Below are 27795 nucleotides of genomic sequence, written 5' to 3'. Positions count from 1 at the left end.
AAGTGTTGTTAATATAAAAATGCACATTGATAATTATAAAACCAACTCAGATCTTCATTTCTACAATACAAGAATATGCAATGACATCCACATAAAAAGAGTAAACAAGGGTTTAACAGAAAAACAAACCAACAATCAAGGTACTATTTTGTACAACAAACTTTCAACTCAGCTAAAACAAATAGAAACATTGTCTACATTCAAGGAAGCAACATTTAATTTCTTAATAACCAACTGCTATTATAGTATAAATGAATATCTGCAGTAACCCTGTAGCAAGTAACTACGTTCATTTACTATATGTTAATAATACCATAAATCAAATGCTTGCCACAGCCTCAATGTTAATTTTTCTGAACAAAAGTGTTAAATCAATTACTTACTTGTAATGTATTTCATGTAAAAGGTCCCGAACAAAATCGTTAAACGAATGATTTACTTATAATGCATTTCATGTAAGACATCCTGCTCATACTTTTATATTATTACAGTAATCAAAGTCATATTGCCCAAAAATATTGTGATGGGTACAATGAACCATTGTATTATGTAGGAAACTGTACACCCTTACCTTATTTTTTGTTATACTATGCTCTTTGACAAAATCCATTCAATGTACATTGTCGGTGAATGAATAAGCTTATATATATAATTTTCTGCAGTATGACAATCAAACATGAAGAACATTATTTTCCAAACATGAGGAAGTGAACAGGTGGGAGACAAAGAAATGAAACCTGTTACAGAAAGTGTAAAAGAAAGTTCAGTTAAATCAGAACCATGTATAAAGAAAGAACTATGTGAAAAAAGGGAGCACAAAGTATGTCACAATATCTGTTAATGAAAATGGGAGAAATTGGTGAAAAAGTTAGAAAATCACTAAAAGAGGCACAGGAAAAATCTTAAATTGTGGCAGGTAATGTAGTATCTGTTAAAGAATCACAAAAAGAAATGACAGAGAAGTTAGATAACATATTGGACAAAACATTGGAGGATGCTTGGTTAAAAATATTGAAGCCTACGCTGTTGGCGGAAATGAAAACTCTGATAAAGACTGTGAATATAGGGTCCATTAGGGGAAGAAAAAAGTGAACTTCAAAAATATTAGTAGAGAAGCTATCAGCTGTGAGAAAACACACCTCAAGGAATTCACTAGCCTTTAGTGTATGTGTGGAGTGACGTTCATAGGGCACCAAGCTGCTGCATTACTGTTTTGTTCTCCGGCTTTCCGCACTATTTACTAATCTTCTACTATGCAATGTATCAATCAAAACAACTCTCTGACTATTGATCTGTCCAGAGTGAGATCTGAATAGATAGAACCTGTTGTGATTATACTTCTAAGAGTGACATAATTTATGATGATGATGTAATGATAAGTTAATGATAGATGAGTGGGTTAGAAAAAAACAAGAATAAGATAATTATTTGTGAAAAGCTTTAGGTAGGAAATCTAAGAGTACTGATAAAAGGTAAGACTGGCATGGCAGTGGGTAAATATATGATTAAATTTGGTATGTGATGTGTAGTAATAACAAAGAATTTTGAGTATGTTGTTACTGTATAGAAACGATGACCTTCCTTTCTGTATGTTTCATCTTATCGATGGTTACTTATCAGTCATAAATAAGTAACTTATATGTGCACAATGGATCACACACGGTTCTGTTAACACTTGGGTGGATAGTGTGCTCCAGCATGCTACTAATAATCAGATAAGAAGTTTCATGTTCTCTTTAATTTTGATTTTCAATGCCAATGTTACAAATCTATCTTCTGCAGTAAAAGTAATGTGCAACAGTTTTATAACAGTATGTGCAACAGTTTTATAAAAGTATGTGATTACTTATTTTCAGAATGTGAATATGTGACCATATCAAGTGTATTGTGTAGTTATCTTCTTTTTGTACGCAATCCTTGCTTTATATTTACTCAGCGAGTGGGTCAGATTTGATGGAATATGCATTGTATACTAAATAAAAAAAGATTCAATTAAAATACAAAACATGATCTATATGTGCACAAAAATGCACCACCTAGTTGTAGTCTACTCAAACAACAAAATGCGGGCAATAGATGGAATTCTCTTATTAGGACTACGGACAAATCACAACCTGAATTGGAAAAAAACACACCCTAGACTCAATGCAGTTCAGCTGCGTGATTACAGATGTAGGTGATGAAACAAAGAAGATGGATGATTCAGCATACATGTATGCAAACTGTCCTGTGGTGGGAGGGTGAGGGGGAAGGGGATGGTAAGGGTAGAGGGAGGTGGAGAGAGGGGGAGAATAGGAGGGAGGTAGAGAGAGAGAGAGAGAGGGAGAAAGAGAGATTGCAACTAACAGAAGTAAAATTGACTGAAAAAGGAAGAATGCTATGAGAACTGAACCTGTGAATAGTCTCATGACGCCCTGCAGAGAACTCTTTAGAAAGCTTGGTATTTTGAACACTATCAGACAATAACAATACATACACTCAGTAATGCAGTGTTTCTCTTGTAAAAGCATAGTACAAAGTATTTTCACAATCTTACAGCCAAATACACTTTCTACAAAGTCTTCAAAGTTACAATATTAGTACATAATATCACATAAATTGGGACATATGTATTTAACAATCTAACACAGAATTTTAAATATATTCTGTGTATTACAGTGAACTTCAAGAGCAAGTTAAAAACATTCTATCGGCCAATTATTTCTAAACCATTGAAGAATGTCCAGACAGGAGTTCTTAAAACTAATGCATTTGGTTATCACATAATTCATATTAGCACTGCAATATTATGCAGTCATAGATAATATTTACTGTACCTGTGTTATATATGTTGTGTAATAATAGGAAACTAAGGGATCACAAAGGCACTGATGCTATAGTCAATGAAAATTTTTAAAAAGGCTTGTTCATAGAGAGATGAGAGTCAAGGTAACACTACATTAACACAATACAACACTGAAAAAGAAAAACACTTAAGGTACATAAGGATACAAATTACAGTACAATTCTTACTTTCAATGTCTCTCTACAATATTACTAATTTGACATGCATCAGTAGCAATACTAAAAGAAAATCAACATATCTGTTCTTAAATGGAAAAACAAAATGAAACACACACATCCCTGTCTATAATGGAGGCACGAGACTCAACCTTCTGTTGGAGGACTTAGGAAATGTCTCATAAATTCCCTCACAATGGGCAGAATTTGTTTCCTAGTTGCTTTAAAATTTTGTTGTGTGAAGACTTTTATATACTCCATGTTAGCGTAGACTGTCACTTCGTTCAGCTGGAGGTCAGGGTCTCTTGAGGTAACCAATGTATCTGTCATCTGGCATACAAATAGAAACAATAATTATGAATAACAATAATTCCTCGATAATAATGTAGAGTTATAATGAGAAAGAAATACAGTGTAAACTGAATTTCATATAAGCAGTATTCCAATTTTTCCTACCCTCTATGGTAATTTTTACATGTAATTCATTTAAATATACACTGATGTGAAGGTACTGCAAAATGAGGATGCAAATATTACTATTTCAACAGTCCAAAATAGCCTGACAGTGTGTTTTCTAATAGTAATAATAAAAAACAGAAATTTCCATTTCAGTTTTACACTGTATACAAAAGAAGTTCCTTACATAATTTGTTGAGGCTCTGAGCACTATGGGACTCAACTGCTGTGGTCATCAGTCACATCATTTGTTATACAATGCTGAGAGCTTATGCATAAATTCCAAACAGCATTTGCCATCTTGGTATGACTCAAATTAACATATAGTCTTTACAGATATCACATGAGTCTGTTGCAGTTCACTGTACACTGGGTGCTGAAAACTTTGTTGACCTTGCCCTTACAAATGGCTGCTGTTAAATGTAAGTTGCTGTAGCGTTTGTGGATAAACATTTTGTCAAGCATCAACAGGATCATAAAATTTCCTCCATCAGACAACTGCACAGTCCCACTGGCTTTCTTAATTATGAGAGAAATGGGCCAAATGTTACAGTGTACAATCCTAGTGCCTCAATTGGTCTAATCCCGATTTCATATTGTTTCCTATGGTATAAAATGTGTTTGTTGGAGGACAAACAATGCACTGCCAAGAGCTGAAAAATTCAGTTTTGAATGTTTTTGCTCCCATGTAATCTGGGTACAACAACAGCTCAAAATTTGTGATACAGATCACTCAACATTTTCAATGGTGGATTGACTTGTTCAGGTTCTGAGAATCTAAAGGCATTACATGTAGCTAAACACAAGATATTTTCTTAAACTGGATATGGAACTGCTGATAATGATAATGCACAAATAACACTCTTATAATAAATGTCCAGCAAAACTGCTCCCATAATGAGGATCTGTTGGCGATAGTAGTTTAACAAACAACTATCTGATGGTGCAAATGAATACACTCCTAAATGAATGGTGTAACATTAAATTTGGAGAAATCACAAAGCAATCTTTGTGTAAAGGATCATTTCTCCATACAGAGGTACTGGGAGTGTGATGTCTAGCAGCATCTGTTACATCCTTCTCAAACAATCAGAGTACCCGCACATTCACCTGAATGTGATTCTGCTTTCCCACCTCTACACATTCACTCTTCATTGTCACAAATCGCTGTGAGTTGGGCTACATGCAGTGTGGCATAGCAGTTAGTGTTGTACATGGGCATGCTGCAGATCACCAGTTTGAACTCAATTACCAGTCAGTCAGTGGGCAAGTGGCCGCTCCTTCAGCAGGGCCTGAACAGGTACGCGGGGGGCAAAGGCTTGCTGGTTATTGGGAGCTCCAACATTAGGCGGGTGATGGAGCCCCTTAGGGAAATAGCGTACAGAGCTGGAAAGAAATCCAACATGCACTCGGTTTGTCTGCCGAGGGGCCTCATCCAAGATGTGTAGGTGGCCTTGCCTGCGGCTATCAAGCGTACAGGGTGCAGTCGTCTGCAAGTAGTTGCTCACGTCGGCACCAATGATGCCTGTCGCTTGGGTTCTGAGGCGATCCTCAGTTCGTACAGGCGGCTGGCGGATTTGGTGAAGACTGCTGGCCTTGCATGTGGGGTGCAAGCAGAGCTCTCTATTTGCAGCATCGTTCCCAGAGTTGATCGGGGTCCTTTGGTTTGGAGCCGAGTGGATGGTCTCAACCAGAGGCTTCGTCGACTCTGTGATGGTCTTGGCTGTAGATATCTAGACTTGCGCTATTGGGTGGGGAATTGTAGGATGCCCCTAGATAGGTCAGGGGTGCACTACACGAAAGAAGAGGCTACTCAGGTAGCAGAGTACTTGTGGCGTGCACATGGGGGTTTTTTAGGCTAGGCAGTAGTGCGAGGTGTCCTGATGAACACTCACCAGTCGACGTGCAGGCAGGGAAATCAGGACGTGCTCAGTGTAAAGACACTTCAGCTATCAAGATATTAGCAGTAAATTTTCAGAGTGTTCGGAATAAAGTTCCTCAATTTACTTCCCTCCAGGAAGCGTGTGGTGCGCAAATTATTCTCGGGACTGAGACCTGGCTGAACCCTGAGATAGGAAGTTCTGAAATATTTAGTGAGGGTTGGAACGTGTATCGGAAAGACAGATTAGACACCATAGGAGGTGGTGTCTTCATTGCAGTTGACAAAAATATTGTGTCTACTGAGGTCGAAGTAGAGTGTGATTGTGAAGTTATCTGGACACGTTTAACAGGGCTAGGGGAGATAAAGTTAATTGTGGGGTGTTATTACCGGCCACCAGGTTCCACAGTGAGAGTTCTAGAATCACTAAAAGGGAGTCTACATTCTGTATCGCAGAAGTACCCGGATCATGCTATATTAGTCGGAGGCGACTTCAACCCACCTAGTAGAGACTGGGATGTCTATGGATTCTTTACAGGTCATACAGACAAGCCTTCATGTGAATTACTTTTGAACACATTATCTGAAAACTGTCTTGAGCAGCTAAATCGACAGCAAATGCGTAATGGAAATATTTTAGATCTGGTACCCACGAACAGACCAGACTTCATCAATGGTGTCAGTGTTGAGACAGGGATTAGTGATCATGATGTTGTCATTACGACTATGGTTACGAAAGTTAAAAAGTCGGTCAAGAAGGCTAGGAGAGTATTCTTACTAGAAAGAGCAGATAAGCAGTTGTTAGCATCCCACTTAGTAAGTGAATTGACTTCATTTACTTCCGGTACGATGGACGTGGAAGAATTATGGGCAAATTTTAAACACATTGTAAATCACGCATTGGACAAGTACATGCCGAAAAAGTGGGTTACGGACGGTAAAGACTCACCGTGGTTTAACAGCGCAATTCGGAGAATGCTCAGGAAGCAAAGGCAGTTGCACTCGCGGTACAAGAAAGATCGGGAGAATGAGGACAGGTAAAAGTTAGTAGAGCTTCTTGCTGCTGTAAAAAGAGCGATGCACGAAGCATTCAACCACTACCACCATCATACCTTAGCAAAAGATCTTGCTGAAAACCGAGGAAATTCTGGTCTTACGTAAAATCGGCAAGCGGGTCGAAGGCTTCCATCCAGTCACTCACTGATCAGTCTGGTCTGGCAATGGAAGACAGCAAAACGAAAGCTGAAATTTTAAATTTAGCATTTGAGAAATCTTTTATGCAGGAGGATCGTACAAACATACCGCCGTTTGAGTCTCGTACAGATTCCCGTATGGAGGACATAGTGATAGACATCCCTGGGGTTGTGAAGCAGCTGAATGGGTTGAAAATAAATAAACCACCGGGTCCTGATGGGATTCCAATGAGGTTTTACAGACTTCTTAAGTAATAGAATACAGTACGTTGTCCTCGATAGTGAGTGTTCATTGGAGGTGAGGGTATCATCTGGAGTGCCCCAGGGAAGTGTGGTAGGTCTGCTGTGGTTTTCTATCTACATAAATGATCTTTTGGATAGGGTGGATGGCAATGTGCAGCTGTTTGCTGCTGATGCTGTGGTGTACGGAAAGGTGTCGTCGTTGAGGGACTGTAGGAGGATACAAGATGACTTGGACAGGATTTGTGATTGGTGTAAAGAATGGCAGCTAACTCTAAATATGGATAAATGTAAATTAATGCAGATGAATAGGAAAAAGAATCCTGTAATGTTTGAATACTCCATTAGTAGTGTAGCGCTTGACACAGTCACGTCGATTAAATATTTGGGCGTAACATTGCAGAATGATATGAAGTGGGACAAACATGTAATGGCAGTTGTGGGGAAGGCGGATAGTCGTCTTTGGTTCATTGATAGAATTTTGGGAAGATGTGATTCATCTGTAAAGGAGACCACTTATAAAACACTAATACGACCTATTCTTGAGTACTGCTCGAGCGTTTGGGATCCCTATCAGATCGGACTGAGGGAGGACATAGAAGCAATTCAGAGGAGGGCTGCTAGATTTGTTACTGGTAGGTTTGATCATCATGTGAGTGTTACGGAAATGCTTCAGGTACTCGGGTGGGAGTCTCTAGAGGAAAGGAGGCAATCTTTTCGTGAATCGATACTGAGGAAATTTAGAGAACCAGCATTTGAGGCTGACTGCAGTACAATTTTACTGCTGCCAACTTACATTTCGCAGTAAGACCACCAAGATAAGATAAGAGAGAGTAGGGCTTGTACAGAGGCATATAGGCGGTCATTTTTCCCTCGTTCTGTTTGGGAGTGGAACAGGGAGAGAAGATGCTAGTTGTGGTACGAGGTACCCTCCACCACGCACCATATGGTGGATTGTAGAGTATGTATATAGATGTAGATGAAGAGTTATAATAGAGGGAAACATTCCACGTAGGAAAAATATATCTAAAAACAAAGATGTAGTGACTTACCAAATGAAAGTGCTGGCAGGTCGACAGGCACACAAACAAACACAAACATACACACAAAATTCAAGCTTTCGCAACAAACTGTTGCCTCATCAGGAAAGAGGGAAGGAGAGGGAAAGACGAAAGGATGTGGGTTTTAAGGGAGAGGGTAAGGAGTCATTCCAATCCCGGGAGCGGAAAGACTTACCTTAGGGGGAAAAAAGGACGGGTATACACTCGCGCACACACACACACACATATCCATCCACACATATACAGACACAAGCAGACATATTATACAGTCTTTAAATATGTCTGCTTGTGTCTTTATATGTGTGGATGGATATGTGTGTGTGTGTGTGTGTGTGTGTGTGTGCGCGAGTGTATACCCGTCCTTTTTTCCCCCTAAGGTAAGTCTTTCCGCTCCCGGGATTGGAATGACTCCTTACCCTCTCCCTTAAAACCCACATCCTTTCGTCTTTCCCTCTCCTTCCCTCTTTCCTGATGAGGCAACAGTTTGTTGCGAAAGCTTGAATTTTGTGTGTATGTTTGTGTTTGTTTGTGTGCCTGTCGACCTGCCAGCACTTTCATTTGGTAAGTCACTACATCTTTGTTTTTAGATGTAGATGAAGATATTTATAAGAGGCATCAACCAGGAACACTTTTCCATAAAGACATTGACCATCTTGTTTCACAGGGGATGAATATCTTAACAGTTATGGTGATAAATTTTGAAGTAATAAAGAGTTTACTTACTTTTTTCTATCTGTCTTGTTTTCATTTGACTGAACCTTATAATTTCATGTAGGGGAATTACCGACAGGATGACAACTGCTTTCCACCCACAGATGAATCATCTGACAAAACACTTTAATAAGACATTGGCAGATATGTTCTCGATGTACACTGAAGTCGAACAGAACGACTGGAATACAGTACTGCCCATCATGACTTTCGCATACTGCACAATGAAGTAAGACATGACACTACGGTCTTCACACAGTTATTTCTGCTCTGTAGTCGCAAATCCAAAATGACAATGGATACACTGTTCCCATTTCAACTAGACCACACTCATGATGGCTACATGTAACACCTTATCACCAGGACTGAAGGAGCAAGACAGCTGAGTCACATATGGATCCTGGCCATCCAGCAGAAAGATCAAGAGCACTATAATGCCAAGCACTGGCCACTGAGATTTGGCCCAGGAGGCTTGGTGTTGATTTTTACACCTGGGTGGAAAATGGGACTATTAGGAAAGTTACTAAAGTGCTACTTTGGGCCATAGCATATACATCATCGTTTGTCAAATGTTACCTGTGATGTCATTATCAGTCTTCATAAAGAAGCCAAAGCACATATCATCCACGTCCTCTGTATGAAGCCCTAATACAGTCCTGAAGCACAAATCAATGATGGAGGCTTCTCATTCAAGAAAACTGAAGATCTGATTGATGACAGCAAAACTCTGATGGCAGATGCTACCTTTGTTGCTTGTCATAGTGCACATGACCAGAATGTGAGGATCTGCCAGTGCAGTCATACAGAGGACTGTTGACAAGATCTAGATCCAGGATGCTGTAGTCAACTCCAGGAGAACTTCTACAACAGCTGGTCACTGTTTCTCCAGGAGAGGGAGCAATGCTGTGAGCTGTCCTGCACACACTGTGGCACAAATGTTAGTGTTACTGGCTGGTGTGCTACAGGTCGCCATTTCAAATGCAACAAGCAGCAGTTATTTGTAATCTAGTATCTATCATTTCTGGAAAGTTCTTCAAATTTCTTATGCTCGATATTCTGGAATATTCAATGTTTGTATAAACAGCAGTACCCTACATTCAGGAGGCATTTCTGTTCTGTTCTGGCTGTACAACGATGCTTGTAATGAAAGTGTTTTCAATGATAAGTGTGGTACTTCACTGGCGACTTTACTTTCAAATTTGGACTTGATTCTAGTAGCAAGTTGACAACATTTTTCCCTACTATACACGACTTGGCATAGACCTTGGTTGTCAAAGTCTGCATTTTAGTTTTTCAGGAAACATTCCATCTCATAAGTCAGTTTGGAAATGCCTGCCACACAATGGTTCCTGGGTCTGAGGAAAGAGGAAGAAGTAACTGGAGGCCAGCCTAAGAGACTACAGAAAGTGGTCAGCAGTCAAAATTGGACAGTCCAAAGGAGTATCACGTGTGACTGTGTCCTGTGGAGAATGAGCTGGGGCACTGTCATGGAATAAAAACACTCCCTTGGATAGCTTCCTGTGACACTTCATCTTATGAGCCTCCTGCACAATTAACATGTCAGCACAAACAGCTGCATTTGGAGTGGTGCCATGACCGGGAAGCATGGACTACTGACGAATGGCATTACATTGCGTTGAGTGATTAATCACTGTTTTGCACTACCCCAAATGATCAACATCAGTGAGTATGGAAGTGACCTGGGAAGAGGTCACATTCTTCCAGTGTTTTGGGGAGGCACTTCACTGTTACTCCTGGCACCATGGTGAGGACAGCCGTTGGGTATGACTTCAGGTCATGGCTGGCAGTGACTGATATGTTGGTTGGTTGGTTGGTGCTACCACACGCTCAACAGTGAGGTTCTCAGCGGGTAGTGACTGAGGGAACTCTGATGGCACAATGGATAGTCATGGACATCCCGCATCCTCATGTGTAATGTCCCATGCAACAGTATCATGGTGCCATTTTTCAACACAACAATGCTCATCCACACACGACATGTGCATCTATGAACTGTCTGCATGATGCTGAAGTACTCCTGTGGCCAGAAAGGTCCCCAGCTCTGTCCCTGATAGTATCTATGTTAGACCAGCTCAGATGTGAACTCCATCCCAGTGCTAGTATTTAGCCAAATCAATGCATGAATCCAAGCCAGAGGGGTACAACATCACACTGATAAGTGAGTCATACTGCCAACTTCTTTGTAAATTGGACTCAATGTTACAATCACTGGAATAACATAACATACCCTCTCAAACTGTGAAATTTTATTTTGTTTCCTCTTCCATTTATAAGTGCTTCACTTTCTTTTTCAGGCAATGTATAATAATATTTATGACTTTTTAAAAATATTCCTCATCGTGCATAACTACAATTACACACCTTTGCTCAGCAATATATTATTTGTTTTAAATAAAAAAAGACAAGAAGTTATCAATGTAACATGTGTGTTGAAACATTTTGCCGTGTAGCTAACTTGTTAGTAGTACAGTGCTTCAAAATATTTACTTGCTTTCTATGGAACACAACATAAGTATATTTATCTCCTTAGAAGTTTCCCATTTTCAGAGGAGGGAAATGGAATGAGGACATCTCCAATAATTAGATAAACATAGAAAGAAAGGTTTTCAAAATTACATACCAAGTCCAAGAAATATTTGTCTGTTGAGAATACTGCTATGTCTTGTGCATATCTGCCATTTGAAAATGTTACTCCTATTAAGATAATGCCTTTATATTCAAAATCTTTTGTGAACTTCTGCAGTTCCTCAATAGTATGTAATTTCAAAAATTCCTGTAGTAAAATAAAATTTAATAAGTATAAAAACACAAATAACATACTTAAAATTTTGTATTCATATTATACACAATGAAGAGCATTAGTATCAATAAACAAAGAAATGGAAAGTTAAGCTATGTAGACCTATTATTTGATGCCTCTGGTGGCAAATATGTGATGGTAAGATAAGCTCTAAGTCAGTGAAGTGGTTTACTTATATTTGAATCAGAGTAGATACTGCACACACTCTACCAGCAGCGCTGTACTAGAACAGTGCCTTAAGCCTGGGGCCACACAAACAGAATATTCCTGCAATGGGAGACATACTGTGGCAAGACGCAGAATCCTGCAATCCTGGGTAGCTTCCAGAACAGAATGTGGAGACCCAAACATTGAGTCATCTGCTGTCTCTCTAAAAAAAATTATTTATGAAAATCATGCAAAGCTGTACCTGTCCCTGTTGTTAATTTCTCAGCAAATCTTTAACTTTTTGAATAAAAAAAATAAGAAGCACTGTCTCTGGATTTTTGGGATCTCTTCACTAAAAAATGATTCCCTTGTGTCTTAAACTCTTACATTGCAGCTTGATAATAAACTGGCTCTCTTTTTGTTATTGCTCACAGTTATTGTGGTGATTCAAAATTAAGTAACTTACCACACATATGTCATAGAGGTTACAGTAAAAAATGTAGTCAATGGCCAATTTATGTTTGGTCATACATTGCTGCATACAAAATGTAGCTACATATCAGAACTGTTTTAATAGTGGAAGGAGAGCCACGTTTCTTTCCACACATTATGTGATGAAAAGTACCTGGACACCTGGCTGAAAATGACTTACAAATTTGAGGCGCCCTCCATCGATAATGCTGAAATTCAATATGTTGTTGGTCCACCCCTAGCCTTGATGACAGCTTCCACTCTCACAGGCATACGTTCAATCAGGTGCTGGAAGGTTTCTTGGGGGATTGCAGCCCATTCTTCATGGAGTGCTACACTGAGGAGAGGTATCAATGTCAGACGGTGAGGCCTGGCCTGAAGTGGGCGTTCCAAAACATCCCACAGGCATTCTATAGGATTCAGGTCAGGACTCTGTGCAGGCCAGGCCATTACAGAGATGTTATTGTCATGTAACCACTTCTACACAAGCCGTTCATTACGAACAGGTGCGCAATTGTGTTGAAAGATGCAAAACTGCCCTTCAACAGTGAGAAGCATGAAGGTGCTTAAAACATCAATGTAGGCCTGTGCTGTGATAGTGCCACACAAAACCACAAGGAGTGCAAGACCCTCCATGAAAAACAGACCACACCTTAACACCAATAGAAGATAGCAAAAGAAAAGCGAAAGTTTAAAATTTGAGTTTAAGAAATTGTTCACACAGGACGATCATACAAACATACTGTCATTTGACCATTGTACAGATTCCCATATGAAAGACATGGTAATAGGCATTCCTGGTGCACACAAGTAATTGAAAGAGCTGAAAGCAAATAAGTCACTAGGTTTGGATTGCATCCCAATTCAGCTTTACAAAGAGTACTCTACAGCATTGGCCCTTACTTAGCTCCTTAGCTCACATTTCTTGTGAATCTCTCACCCAGCACAAAGACCCAAGCTACGGGAAAAATGATAAAGCCTCCCATATATAAGAATGGTAATAGAACAGACAAACAAAATTACAGACCATTATCCTTGACATTGGTTTGCTGCAGAATTCTTGAATATATTCCCAGCTTCAATGTAGTAAATGTCCTTGATATAGAAAAGAGTCTGTCTACAAATCAGCAACGTTTTAGAAAGCATTGCTTGTGCAAAACTCAGCTTGCCCTTTTCTCACATGATGTCCTGCAAACCGTGGATGAAGTTCAACAGGCATATTCCATATTCACAGATTTCCAAAAAGCGTTTGACACTGTGCACAACTGCAGACTGTTAATGTAGGTATAAGCATACGGAATAGGTTCCCAGACATGCGAGTGTCTTGAAGACTTCTTAAGTAATAGAATCAGTACATTGTCCTCAATGATGAGTGTTCTTCAGAGACAAGGGTAAAGTCAAAAGTACCCCAGGGAAGTATGGTAGGATTGTTACTATTCTCTGTATACATAAATGATCTGACAAACAGGGTGAGCTGCAAGGTGCAGCAGTTTCCTGATGATGTTGTGATGTACAGGAAGGTGTTGCTGTTGAGTGACTGTAGGGAAATACAAGATGACTTAGACAAAATTTCTAGCTGGTGTGATGAATGAAAGGTAGCTCTACATATAGAAAAATGTAAGTTGATGCAAATGATTGGGAAAAACAATCTCATAATGCTTGAGTACAGCATTAGTTGTGCCCTGCCTGATGCAGTCATGTCAATTAAATATCTAGGCATAATGTTGCAAAACAATCTGAAATGTAATGAGCATGTAAGGACTACACCACAGTGACTGCCCAAACATGGAGGGCAAAACGTCAACTTAGGTTTATTGAGAGAATTTTACAAAAGTGTAGTTTGTCTGTTAAGGAGGTGATCACATATAAAAAAACTAGTGTAGCCCATTCTTGAGAAATGCTTGTTTGTTTGGGATCCCCACAAGGTTGGATTAAAAAAAGAGGTTGAAAAAACTAAGGGGTGGGCTGCTAGATTTGTTACCAGTAGGTTCAATCAACATCCAAATAGTACAGAGATGCTTCAAGAAATCAAATTAGAATGCCTTGAGGGAAGGCAACTGTCTTTTCAAGAAAGCCTTTTGAGAAAATTTAGAGAAATGGCATTTGAAGCTGACTGCAGGGTGATTCTGTGGCCATAATTGCACATTTCACGTACGGACCACAAAGATAAGAGAAATTAGGGCACATATGGAGGCATATAGACAGTGGTTTTCCCCTCACTCTCTCTGCGAGTAGAACAGGAAAGGAAATGAACAGTAGTTGCACATGGTACCTTCTTGCAGAGCATGTATGTAGATCACAGGAGGGGAGGGGAGGGGAACAACTATGCCACAATTCACTGCAGAGTTTTTTGGGGTCAGCAAAATCTTAAATTTTAATATACTTCCAACTGGATTAAATTAACATGGTAATGAAAGTTTTGTATAAATGAACAAGTGTGTGAATAAGTTAGAATTACAAATATTAATAAAAGCTATGGTATTACTGGAAATTGTCTTCAGTATTGTCAGACAGATGAAAAATGAAGTGTTGGAGTTGGTCATCTTGGATGCATCTTTCAAAATAGTGAATCTAGCAGTGTTGCCATCTCAGTTTCTACCATTTGCCTGCACAACACTTGAAAAGTATCAGTGCCAGCTTGGGAGCCCCTACAGAAGCGACAAACTTTATAATACGGAAACAAAGAAAAATGCCACCATATAATGGCCTGAAAGTTCCTACACAGCAGCCTTTAACCTATAGCAGTATCACTAACAAGAACACTTCGTAATAAACAAATAAGGAATAAGTAAAACAAGCACTGTGAGTCACATACCATAGACTTTTGAATCCAGAAATTGTGATTAAGTAGTATTTACACGTGGAAAGGTGCATGGTATAATTTCCCCACAACTCCCTCTCCTTCGAATTTGCCATTAACACCATTTACAATCATCATCTTCTTGCCACACACCTCTAAATTAATTTTTTCTGCTTTGTACATAACTTTTTTAAAGTTTTCCCTCATTCTCTTTTCCTTCTCAGTGTTGAAACTGTTGTCAATAGGTAGTAATGTTCAGATCAAATGGAAAAAGAAACTGTCAAACCATATTCTGGAGCTGAAGCAACAAAACTGCATTGCACGAACTGTTTCTCCAGCATTGTCATATTTCACACTGCTTGAATTTCAACAACTTTATTTAGGATTTAGCTGTTACCATTCACAACAATAAATAAAAGTGCTTTTAAAACTGGTTATGACATGTCAGAAAGCACACCTTCTCGATATCCAGTCAAAGCCATTTATCCTTTAAGTACTGTGTAGACACTAAATAGGCACTGGCAAGTTATCCACTGTTTTCTTTTTCTGATAAATAAAGCATGTATCTGAAAGTCACTCACTGTCCTATGACCTTCCACTTTGTATAGCAGAAGCTTCGATGATATAGCTGACAATGCAATATTCAGTGCACTACATGCTCCTCTCTACACAGGGAATGAGAAAAACTGAACAGATTTTAGTTATGGACTCTGTGAGTGACATAACTTAACTTCGGTTGACAATTAATTTAGCGTTATAGCTCAAAATGTAATACACTGTAAACGTTTCACTTCAGTTTTGCTGATTGGTGTCCAATACCTGGCTCTGGTTTTTCAAGATGCATTCACATCAAAAAGACATACAAGTAGAGATTATATGTGAAAATAAGATGTCATGGATAAATGACATTGAAAGAGGTTGAATATGTCTGAAAACACAAGATGGTGCGGTGGACAGGGGATTAAAATTTTTGCACAGAGCAGCAAAATCTTTGGAGCAGGCCCTGATGTAGATGTGGATGTAGAAGTTACTGTAGCTGTAATCATAGTTTTTATTTTGGTCAGCTGCAGGTAACCTGATCATTTTCCTTCAAAAGACACCAGTCATGACATAATAAAGGTATGTAACTACAGTTTTGGAGGTCTCTTATTAATATTAATTGTGAGAATACAGGGCTAAAACTAACTCTGGAAGAATGGAGCCTTATAACGTGGTACTATAAAGATACAGTGTGTCCCAAGAGGAATTGTCAATATTCAAGGATGTGACAGGAAGAATCACTCAAAGCAAAAAAGTCCAGCAAACATTGGCTCTAAACAGCATACGTTAAGAACTATGAGCACTAATTCATCTTTGATAATGTGAAACAAATCTCTTCTACTGCTAGCTTTTTGCTTTCCATATTTTAGGAAGAGGTAGTATGGACCAAGACAAGAAAAAGTTTTCAAGTAAACATGCACTCCAAAATGCATACCTTAAGAAATATAAGCACCTGGTCAGTAGAAGAGATATGTTTCACAGTAGCGAAGAAAAATGAGTGTTCACAGCTCTTATGATACGCATTTTAGAGCCAGGTTTACTTGACTTTTTTGCTTAGAGTGATCATTCCTCTCATATCCCTAAATATTGACCATTCCTCCTGAGGCACCCTGTATAATGAAGTAATCATAAGAAATAAGTGAAAATTAGTTTAAATGTAAGCAACATTGCTCTCTAAAGCTATGATTCTTAATGCAGAGTAGAATGGAGTAGTTGACCAAGATTTAACTTTCTAATCCTGATGGTGAAATTCATTTTCAATGCCAGCACTTGGTGGGCAAAAGAAGGAAAGTAAGTAGCATCAAGTCTTAAATGACTAGACTGTGTATCAGTGTCCTATATTAAACTCTAAACCACTCTGTAGTATCGCCAGGAGTGAGTTCATGTTATCTTGTTTGTGATGTGTCTACAAGATGGGGGATGTTAAGCTGAGCAGTCCCCCTTGGCACTATTTGAGACGACTAAGTCACATGCTGGTATTGGGTTTCATTCTCTCCATTTTTAATATTACACCCATCCACAATAAAAGCACAATATCATGGAAGCACTGAACTAGCATTCATCATGTTCATCCATCTACTACAAACACACACTCACCACTTCTTAATAGGTCCAAGGAAGGCAGTGACAAACCACCAAAATAAAACTTTACCCTCACATGGCACTGCAAGGTTTATTTAAGAATCCCCCCACCCCTTCAACCCCCATTCCAATACAACAATTCTCAATGAGAATGTCACAGACTGAGTTGTGATGTGATCAACATGAGTACTGAAACATTGTTGTATTTCAAAAATCAATACTTGGAGAAAAGGACTTGTATTGCAATAGCAGCCTCTACATTCTTGATATTGAATCAAAATGGATTTGAAGACCCCTGAGGAGCAGGATTTCAAATAGTTTCTATCCAATTTCTAAGTTCATAGTGCTGGCTAGCCAGTCCAGCATTATGAACAAGGTACCTGCAGATGAAGTTCTAGATATGTTTACTAGACAACATATTCAGTAAAGCTACAGATCCAGGAACAAACCATTATCTGAGAGAATTCCTAGCACTACTTGTAACTCTAATGCTGATGTAAATGCACAAAAATGCATTACAGGAAACCTACAACTGATCTAATATGGTAATCATTGTCGTGACTGAAGGAGTATTTGATAGTTAAACTTTTTAACTCAACATACTGACTTTGAAATTCTTGACATAGTCCACATCACCAAAGTCACACATTTGATCCACAACTGAACTGTTCAGTATAACCACAATTTAGAGCACTTGGTGTTGCCCTTGAGCCCAATGGTATTTCTTACCATCACTCCAAATATTCATCTTGTATAATAGTAGATATTATATTTTAAAAGATTATGTTTCCCTCCATAGCATTACATCTATATTTATACTCTGCAAAGCAACTTATGGTGTGTGGTGGAGGATGTTTTGTGTACCACTGTTACTTCTTCATATTCCTTTTCCAGTCGTGAATGGTTCACAGGAACAACGATTGCCGGTAAGTCTCCATCTGAGCTTGAATCTCTCTAATTTCACTTTCATTGTCTTTTTGTTAGATATACATAGGAGGGAGCCATGTATTGGTTGACTCTTCTAGAAATGTACTCTCTCAGAAATTTAACAGTAAATGACAATAAGATACAGAATGCCTCTCTTGTAGTGTCTACCACTGGAGTTGGCAAAGCATCTATCTGATGCTTTTGCATGTACTAGAGCATAGATTTTCTTCAGATCTTCTCTATTTACTATATGAACCCTATCTAGTACAGATCCCACACTAATGAAAAATATTCAAGTATTGGTCAAATGAGAATTTTATAAACTACCTTCATTGGGGGTGGACTACATTTCCTGAGGATTCTTTCAATGAATCTCAGTCTATTATCTACCTTACATACAATTAGTTTTATGTGGTGGTTCACACTTTAAACCACTCCATACGCATACTTCTAGACATTTTATGAGTTTGACTATTTCCAGTGATTGTTCTGCAATCATGTAGGCATACAATTATAGGTCATTCTCCCGATATATGTGCAGTAAGTTACATTTGTTCAAGCTGAGGATCAATTGTTAATCCCTGCACCATATGTTGATCCTCTGGAGATCTTTATGCGTTTTATTACACATTTCTAGCGCTGTGAGTTTACTGTATACAACAGCATCAGCTGCAAAAAGCATCATGGAACTTCTGGTCATCCACATTGCCATTTGTGTACACAGAGAAAAGAAATGGTCCAATAACACTTGCTTGTGGTAAACCCAAAGCAAATTTTGCATCTGAGGATTTCTCTTAGTTGAGAATCACACTTTGTGTTCTGTTTGCTAGAAACTCTTCAATCCAGTCAAAAGGCTGATATGACAGAACATATGCTCATGTTTTGTTCATTAGGTGTCAGTGCAGAATTGTATCAAATGCTTTGTAGAAGTCAAGAGACAAGGCATCAACCTGGGCACCAGTATCTACTGCTTTCTAGATTTCATGGACAAACAGAGTGAACTGGGTTTCACATGAAAAGAGACGTCTACAGATGTTAAAGTAACCTCTGGCGTGCCACAGGGGAGTGTTATGGGACCATTGCTTTTCACAATATATATAAATGACCTAGTAGATAGTGTCAGAAGTTCCATGCGGCTTTTCGCGGATGATGCTGTAGTATACAGAGAAGTTGCAGCATTAGAAAATTGTAGCAAAATGCAGGAAGATCTACAGCGGACAGGCACTTGGTGCAGGGAGTGGCAAATGACCCTTAACATAGACAAATGTAATGTATTGCGAATACATAGAAAGAAGGATCCTTTATTGTATGATTATATGATAGCGGAACAAACACTGGTAGCAGTTACTTCTGTAAAATATCTGGGGCGTGCGGAACGATTTGAAGTGGAATGATCATATAAAATTAATTGTTGGTAAGGCAGGTACCAGGTTGATATTCATTGGGAGAGTCCTTAGAAAATGTAGTCCATCAACAAAGGAGGTGGCTTACAAAACACTTGTTCGACCTATACTTGAGTATTGCTCATCAGTGTGGGATCCATACCAGATCAGGTTGACAGAGGAGATAGAGAAGATCCAAAGAAGAGCGGCACGTTTCGTCACAGGGTTATTTGGTAACCGTGATAGCGTTACAGAGATGTTTAGCAAACTCAAGTGGCAGACTCTGCAAGAGAGGCGCTATGCATCGCGGTGTAGCTTGCTCGCCAGGTTTCGAGAGGGTGCGTTTCTGGATGAGGTATCGTATATATTGCTTCCCCCTACTTATACCTCCCGAGGAGATCACGAATGTAAAATTAGAGAGATTTGAGCACGCACAGAGGCTTTCAGACAGTCGTTCTTCCCCCGAACCATACGCGACTGGAACAGAAAAGGGAGGTAATGACAGTGGCACGTAAAGTGCCCCCCGCCACACACCCTTGGGTGGCTTGCGGAGTATAAATGTAGATGTAGATGATCATTGTTTCCAGAACTCATGTTGATTCCAACACATGAGATTTTCAGTCTCCAGAAATGTCGTAATACATGGGCACAAAGCATATCCCCAAATTCTACAACAGACCAGCATTATAGATACAGGCCTAAAATTTTGTATATCTTTTCTATGAGCCTTCATGAAAATGGAAATGATCTGTGCTTTTTTCTTTTTCTTTTCTTTTTTTCAATAATTATGAATGCTTTGTTCCTCCAGAGACTTATGGTACACTGTTGAAAGAAGAGGAGCAAGTTCTTTTGCATACTGTATTTAGAATCATACTGGTATCCTATCAGGTCTAATGGCCTTTTCTCTGTTGAGGGATTCCAGTTGCTTCTCTATCCCACACTCACTTATTTTGATAACTGATTTTGTCATTCATATGATGATTTGAATGTGGAACTACAGAGCGATCTATCTCAGTGATACAGTTTTGGAAAAAGACCTTAAGTATTTCTGCCGTTTCTGTGTCATCCTCTGTTTCAGTGCCATTAGGGTCAGAGTGTGTCTGCATCATTTGGTTAGAATCGTTCAACTTCTTAGGATTTTCTGTCAGGCTGGTAAACAGAATTTTACTTTCGAATTCACTGAACACATCACATATGGCTCTCCTTACACTAATCTGGATTCCTTTACTTTTTGCTTGTCTGTGAGGCTTTGGCCTATGTAAATATGCAGTGAAGCTCTCTTTGCCTTCACAGCAGCATTCTAACATGGCTTTCAAACCACAGCAGGTCCTTCACATCTCCCACAATGTTGCTCTGCATATATATTTTGTAACATGGCAGACTGGGGTAATATATACTGTACTACCAGATCAGCTGGCATATTTGATACCACAGTCATGTATTCCACTTTCATGTTGGGTGCATTTGCTGTTTCATTTATTTGTTTGCTTGTGTGACAACTTTATTTTCACTTTTATTTCATTTTCCCATAAATTTCAGCTAATTATTCAACTTTATTATGAAAATTTGTACTTCATGATATATTTGTGTGTTGTCGTCATGTGAGTAGTTCTGAACTTGAATCTGTACATTTTCTTTTCTTACATGAAAAGTTAAAAAATGAGCTAAGTAATGATCTGGATGGTAGAATTGATACTTTAATCATTGAATTAAAAACTGACCTCTTAAACAAAAGTATTCAGATCCTGAAAACAAGAGAGGTACTTAACCAACTGAAATCCACAGTTGAAGCAGGGCACAAGCAATTTAACACTCGGATGAATAGAATAATGAACAGACTAGATAAATGTATTGAAACTTTGACTAAAAATGTTGATTTAATGGAAGCTGAAAATGTTTCCATCATAAAAGCTGAAGTTTTACTATATTAAAGGTGCTATGGTACTTATGTTCTAATCCTGGAGGACATAAGCAATATAATGCGTTTCATTTATTATTATGTCATTTCAGTAAGAAGTGACTGAGGAATCAATTAACAAGTTGAACTTTGGTTGGATGAAATCACAAGCATAATTTTCAATGTTGAAGGGTTGGCAATAGCTGACAGTTGTTAAAGACAATGTTTTAGATGTCATGAACAGAATTCTAAATTTTACCAATGTTGTACCACTAATTTATGAAAATATTAATAAAAGTAGTATTGAATGTTCTGTGTAGGTAATAAAATGTCAAAAAAACTGTAGTAAAGAAAGGGTATTTAATCAAGTGTCAATTGTTGGCTAATGTGCACATAAAGCATTTTGCTAACAAAGACATAGTAAAATTCATTATTTTGATTCAAACAGTTAATCAAAATTTTGATTCAAATGTATGCCATTTTGGAAGTGAGAGACTTTTAGATTAAGAAAACTAGCAATGTTGTCATGGGGAAGTCACATTTTTTTGAGTACATGGAATGCCAATCTAAAAAGTAGTTGTCTAGAGTACAGTTATATTAAGAGATGCATAAAGTTAAATGTCCTTTCTATACCATTTTCCCATTTTTCAGTGTAGGCATATGTACAATATCACATCGAAACAAGAACATTTAAACAAATGCATGTTAAAAGTGACACTGAAAACAGCCATGATTCAGGTGCACCATAGTTTTTGTGCCCCCAGGGGATCATGAACTCTATTCATGGTATGTGACTGGTGATCATAGGGCCCTGAGATATGAAGCATTTTTTCCAAATTTTCATTCTCCTTTTCTAAACTGTGTCTCTGACTTATCTGTAAACCTTTCAAGTTATCTTCTGCTGTGATGTTAACCTCTCTTCCTTAGGTAGTGACTGCACAAACACAGAAAACTGACGTGTAGTCTTACAGTGTATTAATGAAAAGGATATTTACTGTTTTGCCTGCGAATTGAAATTTTTATGTTTTTGAAATGAAATTTGTGTTCTATTGGATCTATCCAAGAAATTTTTTTTATCAACAAGGTTACTTTCGAAGTGTTTTACACTGCTCTAATGGAAAATCTAATGATGGTTGTGTAGTGAAGAATTCTTCTTGTGTTTTGAAAGGGAATATATCTTTTATTGTTTCTTTATAATGGTATCTATCAACAATTAATTACCGTTGTTACTTTTAGATTTACATTGCAATTCTTGTGTAGGCATCCCTCTAAGTCTCTAAATTTACTCTTATTGCAGATTATGGTTTGATCATGGTCTATAACTAACTGAAACCAATGACTATTTTTAAATAAATGTGTTTATGCAATCAAGACTGATTTTTAATTTTTATTAAATATTGTTTATAGATTGCTGATTTTCTAATTATGGTTACAAAAATAATTTCACTATTTCAATGGAAATAATTTTTTCATGAAGTGACATGAGAGGTGCTACATCCTTATCCTGCTTAGTTCAACGAAATTTATGTGGGTAAAATTTTAACTCTTTTTGGATTTGTGATTTTGAAAATAGAATTTGCAAATTACTGTGACAAAGTGCAAATATTTAGCATAAAATGTAATTTGATGGTGCATTATGTTTATGTACTCTTCGGGATAAGAGAAGTTTGTGAATTGTATTGTATTGTACTGTATTTTAGTGATCCAAGAAATCATAATAGTGTTCAGTTTGCACATATGATATTGGACAATTCAACATACATTTTACAAGTAATTTTTAGAATTATATTGTTACAATTTTAATTGTTTCATTAAAGTTTGTTCAGTATTACAAGAAGGTAATAGACATCACATTGTACTTTCACTTGTTCATACCTGAATGAAACAGGCACTATAATCAAGCTTAGGTGATCAGTAATTAAGAAATTAGTTAGCATTTATTACCGCTTTCAAAAAAATAATTTACTGTGTAAAAGTTTTGCTCCAAATGAAATGTGGTTGACTGCTGATTGTTTATGGGAAATTATTATGCTGTCTAATGCATACTTTCGTTAATTTCAGAAATATAATGGTGTTTTGGCACAGAGTTTGCACCATACTGTCTCTCAGTTGCAAATAATTTGAAAAGCAATGACACAAGATGAACCTTTGGTTTCTGTGCTGCCGGTATATCTACATAAATTTTTGATATGCTTAGGAAATGACTGCGTTGTACTTCGTATCTATAATAAAGGAAAGGTGGGTAGTGAGACTTGTTTGGTTTACTATTGTGATATTCTACATTTGCAATCTGCATTTGAATATAATAATTATAAAAAAGCCTGAAGCACTGATAAGAATTTTGTTGTGAGTAGAGGGCTTCCAGCTGAAATTTCGTACCTTCGTAATATTTGTCCATTCTCCCAATTACATACTGCAATGGATAATGTTTAGAGAGAGGAGATATTTTTCAAACCATATGTGTAATTTTTGAAAAGTGTCATAGATGAGAGCTATGTTATACATGAGTAATTCTGTGAATAAACTTCATTAATGATGATAATATTGGGGCAGGGGAGTTAAAAGTGCTGAAAATGTACTGCATTACTATAGTTTGAGTATAGACACACGATGGTCAATGTTCCAGTTGACTTCGAGTATTATGTTGAATTGGGTTGTGTCATCTTCAGTTGTCTCATGTAGTCTATATCTGTGTCAAGCAAGATGATGAAGTTTTCTAATGTATTCACTGGGGGTTTACATCTGACAGTGTCTGTAACAGAACATAACTTACGATAACAGAAATAGTACAACAACTGAATGTGGTGTCACCGCCAGACACCACACTTGCTAGGTGGTAGCTTTAAATCGGCCGCGGTCCATTTAGTACATGTCGGACCCGCGTGTCACCACTGTGTGATCGCAGACCGAGCGCCACCACAAGGCAGGTCTCGAGATACGGAATAGCACTCGCCCCAGTTGTACGACGACTTTGCTAGCGACTACACTGACGAAGCCTTTCTCTCATTTGCCGAGAGATAGTTAGAATAGCCTTCAGCTAAGTTCATGGCTACGACCTAGCAAGGCGCCATTAACCATTTTAAGATAGAGTCTCACTTGTATCATCAAGGAATACTGTATACCAATGAAGGATTAAAAGTTAAGTATTATAGCAGCTACGTACTTTTCTTGTTACCATTTGTTACGTATCCTGTTTCAGACCTCTCTCTAGCCTAAGTGAGATTACGCGTGCCTTTCGGCTACTTCAGTGTGGCGTAGCTGTCTTGTTACGCCACAACACTGAATGTGAAAAATGTGGTAATAAAATAATATTTCTGAATACTATGAAGTACCACCTAAGTGATTCTTGAAACAAAGTGAAACAAAACTAGGCTATTGAAAAGAATTTCGCAGTAAAAAATGAACTGAAATGAAGTCAGGAATTGTTTTTGAAGGAGCAGGAGGAGTGGGGGGGAGGGGGGGGGGGGGGGACAGCTGCAGTGTCTGATGCAATGCTAAAAGTTTTACTGTTGCAAAATAATTTTATGAAAAGCTCATAATTTTAGTGAAACATTACTATGCAAGAATATATTTCATCATGAGGATTTGAAACAGCTGTGGGATTAAGTTAAACTTTGTGTACCATTAGTAACAAGAAATGTAAATTAGTTGTCATTGTATTTTCAAATTTTAGCAAACACATTTTGTGGAGAACAGGTTTAGCAATATTACATAATGTGATTATTTGCTAATAGCAAGATGCATACCAAAATTATGGATAAGAATCAGAATCAGAATCGGAATTTTATTCTCTCATAATGTACAAGTTAAATCAATGATTTTATGTACAGGAGACTTGTCAGCTTATAACTATGATAAATTATACATAGAATACAATATTTTTATATTATCACAATAAAATCTGAATATTATTTATTATTATTGTTTTTATCCTGCTCAGATGGTCAGATCACTAAAAAATTCATCAACAGAGTAATAACATTTCTGCACCAGGGTGCTATACAATTCTCTCTTTACTGCCTCGTTTGGACCTTTCTAAAATTTGTGTCTTTCAGTTTATTGTATACTTTCATTCCCATATATTGTGGAGTCTGTGCAAAAAGATTAGGCCTGTGTGTAGGCAGCATGAAGCGTTCTTTGTTTCTAGTTTCATAACTATGCTGGAAATTATTTGACATAAACGGTTTAGGATTATTACTTGAGAAAAGAATTATTTCATACATATACAATGAGGGAATGCTTAATAATGGCCAACAAGATTCTCTTGGCTTTGCACTGCATATGTTTCTGATAATTTTTTTCTGCAAAGTTAATATTTTTGTCATGTTGCTAGCATTCCCACAGAAGACAATACTGTATCACACTACTGACTCAAAGTAACTATGGTATACTACTTTTTTGTGTCTATACTAGTGACACTGGCTAAGATTGTCGTAGCAAACACCAGGTTGTTTAGTTTAGTTTTTAGATAATCTGTGTGTGAGGACCATGATAGGTTTCTGTCTAATTGCATTCCTAAGAATTTGACATGCTCAGCTTCATTTAGCTCCTGGCTTCTGTGCATAATGTGAATATCATTTATTTGAGAGTGTTTTGTCTTAAATTGCATCAGCTGTGTTTTTGAAATATTTAGGCCATTTAGAGGGAACCAAACATCTAGGTTTTCTAGAGTTTCTATGACATTTTCAGGAATTTCTTCTGTGTGTTTATTTTCTACCAGTACTGATGTGTCATCAGCAAACAAAACTGAATGATAATTTATATTTATCGGTAGTCATTTACATAAAAAAGAAAGAGGGTTGGGCCCAGAATTGAGCCTTGTGGTACTTCCTGTGAGATGGTTCTCCACTTCGAGGAGTATTTCCCTGTGTTTGATGTTATGACAACCATTTGCTTTCTCTCCGTTAGATATGATTTACACCACTGTAAGGTGCTACTCATAATTACATTTTTTTCATTTTATAAAATAGTAAGGAGTGATTCACACAGTTGAATGCTTTGGATAAGTCACAGATGATTCCTGCAGCTTTTTGTGACTTGTCCAAAGTGGAACTAACTTTAGTCACAAATTCACTGATTGCATGAATTGTAGTTTTGCCTTTCTGGAATCCAAATTGATTTTTTTGAGATTACATTGTATTTGTAGCAGAAATTTTGAATTTGAATAGCAACAATCATTTCAAATATCTTACAAAACACAGGAAGAAGGGAAATTGGATGGTAATTTCCCATATCATCTTTTGAGTCTTTCTTAAATACTGGTTTGACTTTTGCATATTTTAGAAATTCTGGAAAGTATCCTTCTTCAAGTGGTTGATTAATTATTTTGTATAGTGGATGTGCTATTATATTTGTAGCTGCTTTAATGACTTTGGCAGGTATTTCATCCCATCCCACAAATTTTTGTAGTTTAGGTTTAGTATAATTTTTTCTACATCATTTACTGTTACTTTGTTAACAATTATCAGGCTCTCTTTCTTGCTCTGACTTGAGCCAAACAAATGTACATTACCTTGATAGGAGACTACATCAACATCAGATTTTGCTACATTTATGAAGGATTTATTAAATTTTTCTTGATATCTGAGCAGGATGTACACTTTTGTCTTGTACCTTTATTTTAGATATTTCCTGGTTGCTACGTTTGATTCCAAGTTCAGATTTGACTACTGTCCATACTGCCTTGGATTTATTTGTGTGTTTATTAATGAATCTAGTGTTTGCCATTTCCTTTACTGCTTTTGCAACCTTCTTAAATAGCCTTTTTTTAACCTCATTTATGAACTCAGGACTCTTATTTGATTTCAGCTCAGCATGTAGCTCTCTCCTTCTACTACTAGATAATTTTATGCCAGTGGTAATCCACTTTAGTTTATTTGTTGCCCTTCTTGGGCAGGCTAAGGGTGGAAATGTTTCACTGAAGATACATAAAAAGCTGTTTAAAAACTTATCACAATTTTCTGAAGATGAGTTTTCTTGTTGTAATGACCAATCTAACTCATTTAATCTATAACAGAACACGTTTATGTTTTCTTCAATGAACTGTCTTTTCATGAAGCATCTCCTCCCCTCCCTCCCCCCCCTTTTTTTTTAATTCTATAAGCAGAGGAGAGTGATCTGAGATATATAGGTTTAAAGAGAATTTGGCAGTGTCCTCAACTATATAATTTGTTAAAATATTGTCTATGCATGTTGCTGTTCACTCATTTACTCTGGTGAAGTCAGTGAAATTTAGTCTAAAGCCATATTCTTAAATTACATCAATGAACTTAGTTGACAAGCTTGTTTTGCTTGCTGTATCTATGTTAAAATCAGCAGCAATTACAATTTTTTCCTATTTTCTTTAGTGAGTTTATATAGGAAACACTGGAATTTATCTAAGAATAATGTATTTACATCACTACCTGGAATTCTGTATATAGAGATGATGATGATATTCTGCTGTTCTAGCTATACACAACTACTTTCAAATACATGCTCTTCATTTAGAAATTAAAAATGTCTCTTTCTTTATATTCCAACGAATTGTTGATCAATATACAGTAGCCTCCACAAGTACTGTTTTGCCTACAGAAACCACTGGCTATCCTAAAGTTTTCTAACTTATTTAAAACTGTGATTGAATCTTTCGTGACCCAGTGTTCGTTTAGGCAAACGACTTTGATATTTCTTCCTTGTGAAAGAATAAT

At 37.5% G+C, this 27795-nt stretch overlaps 1 protein-coding gene across 3 annotated transcripts in view; it reads right to left on the bottom strand.

Moving 5' to 3' along the window:
* Window positions 1-490: 490 nt before the first annotated feature.
* Window positions 491-27795, bottom strand: part of LOC124555639 (exopolyphosphatase PRUNE1-like) — a 139311-nt gene continuing 112006 nt past the window's right edge. For 2 of the 3 annotated variants that reach the window (XM_047129619.1, XM_047129620.1), the window contains exons 5-6: window positions 11182-11334; window positions 495-3330 (exon numbers count right to left, since the gene is read on the bottom strand). In XM_047129619.1, the coding sequence (XP_046985575.1) occupies window positions 3148-3330; window positions 11182-11334 (336 nt within the window). In that variant the 3' untranslated portion in view covers window positions 495-3147. Of the gene's footprint in view, window positions 3331-11181; window positions 11335-27795 lie in introns of all 3 variants that reach the window. The other variant, XM_047129621.1, reaches the window with a different exon arrangement.

The sequence above is a fragment of the Schistocerca americana genome, chromosome X (assembly GCF_021461395.2).
Source record: "Schistocerca americana isolate TAMUIC-IGC-003095 chromosome X, iqSchAmer2.1, whole genome shotgun sequence".
Lineage (NCBI taxonomy): Eukaryota > Metazoa > Arthropoda > Insecta > Orthoptera > Acrididae > Schistocerca > Schistocerca americana.
This window is presented reverse-complemented; position numbering and strand designations above follow the sequence as displayed.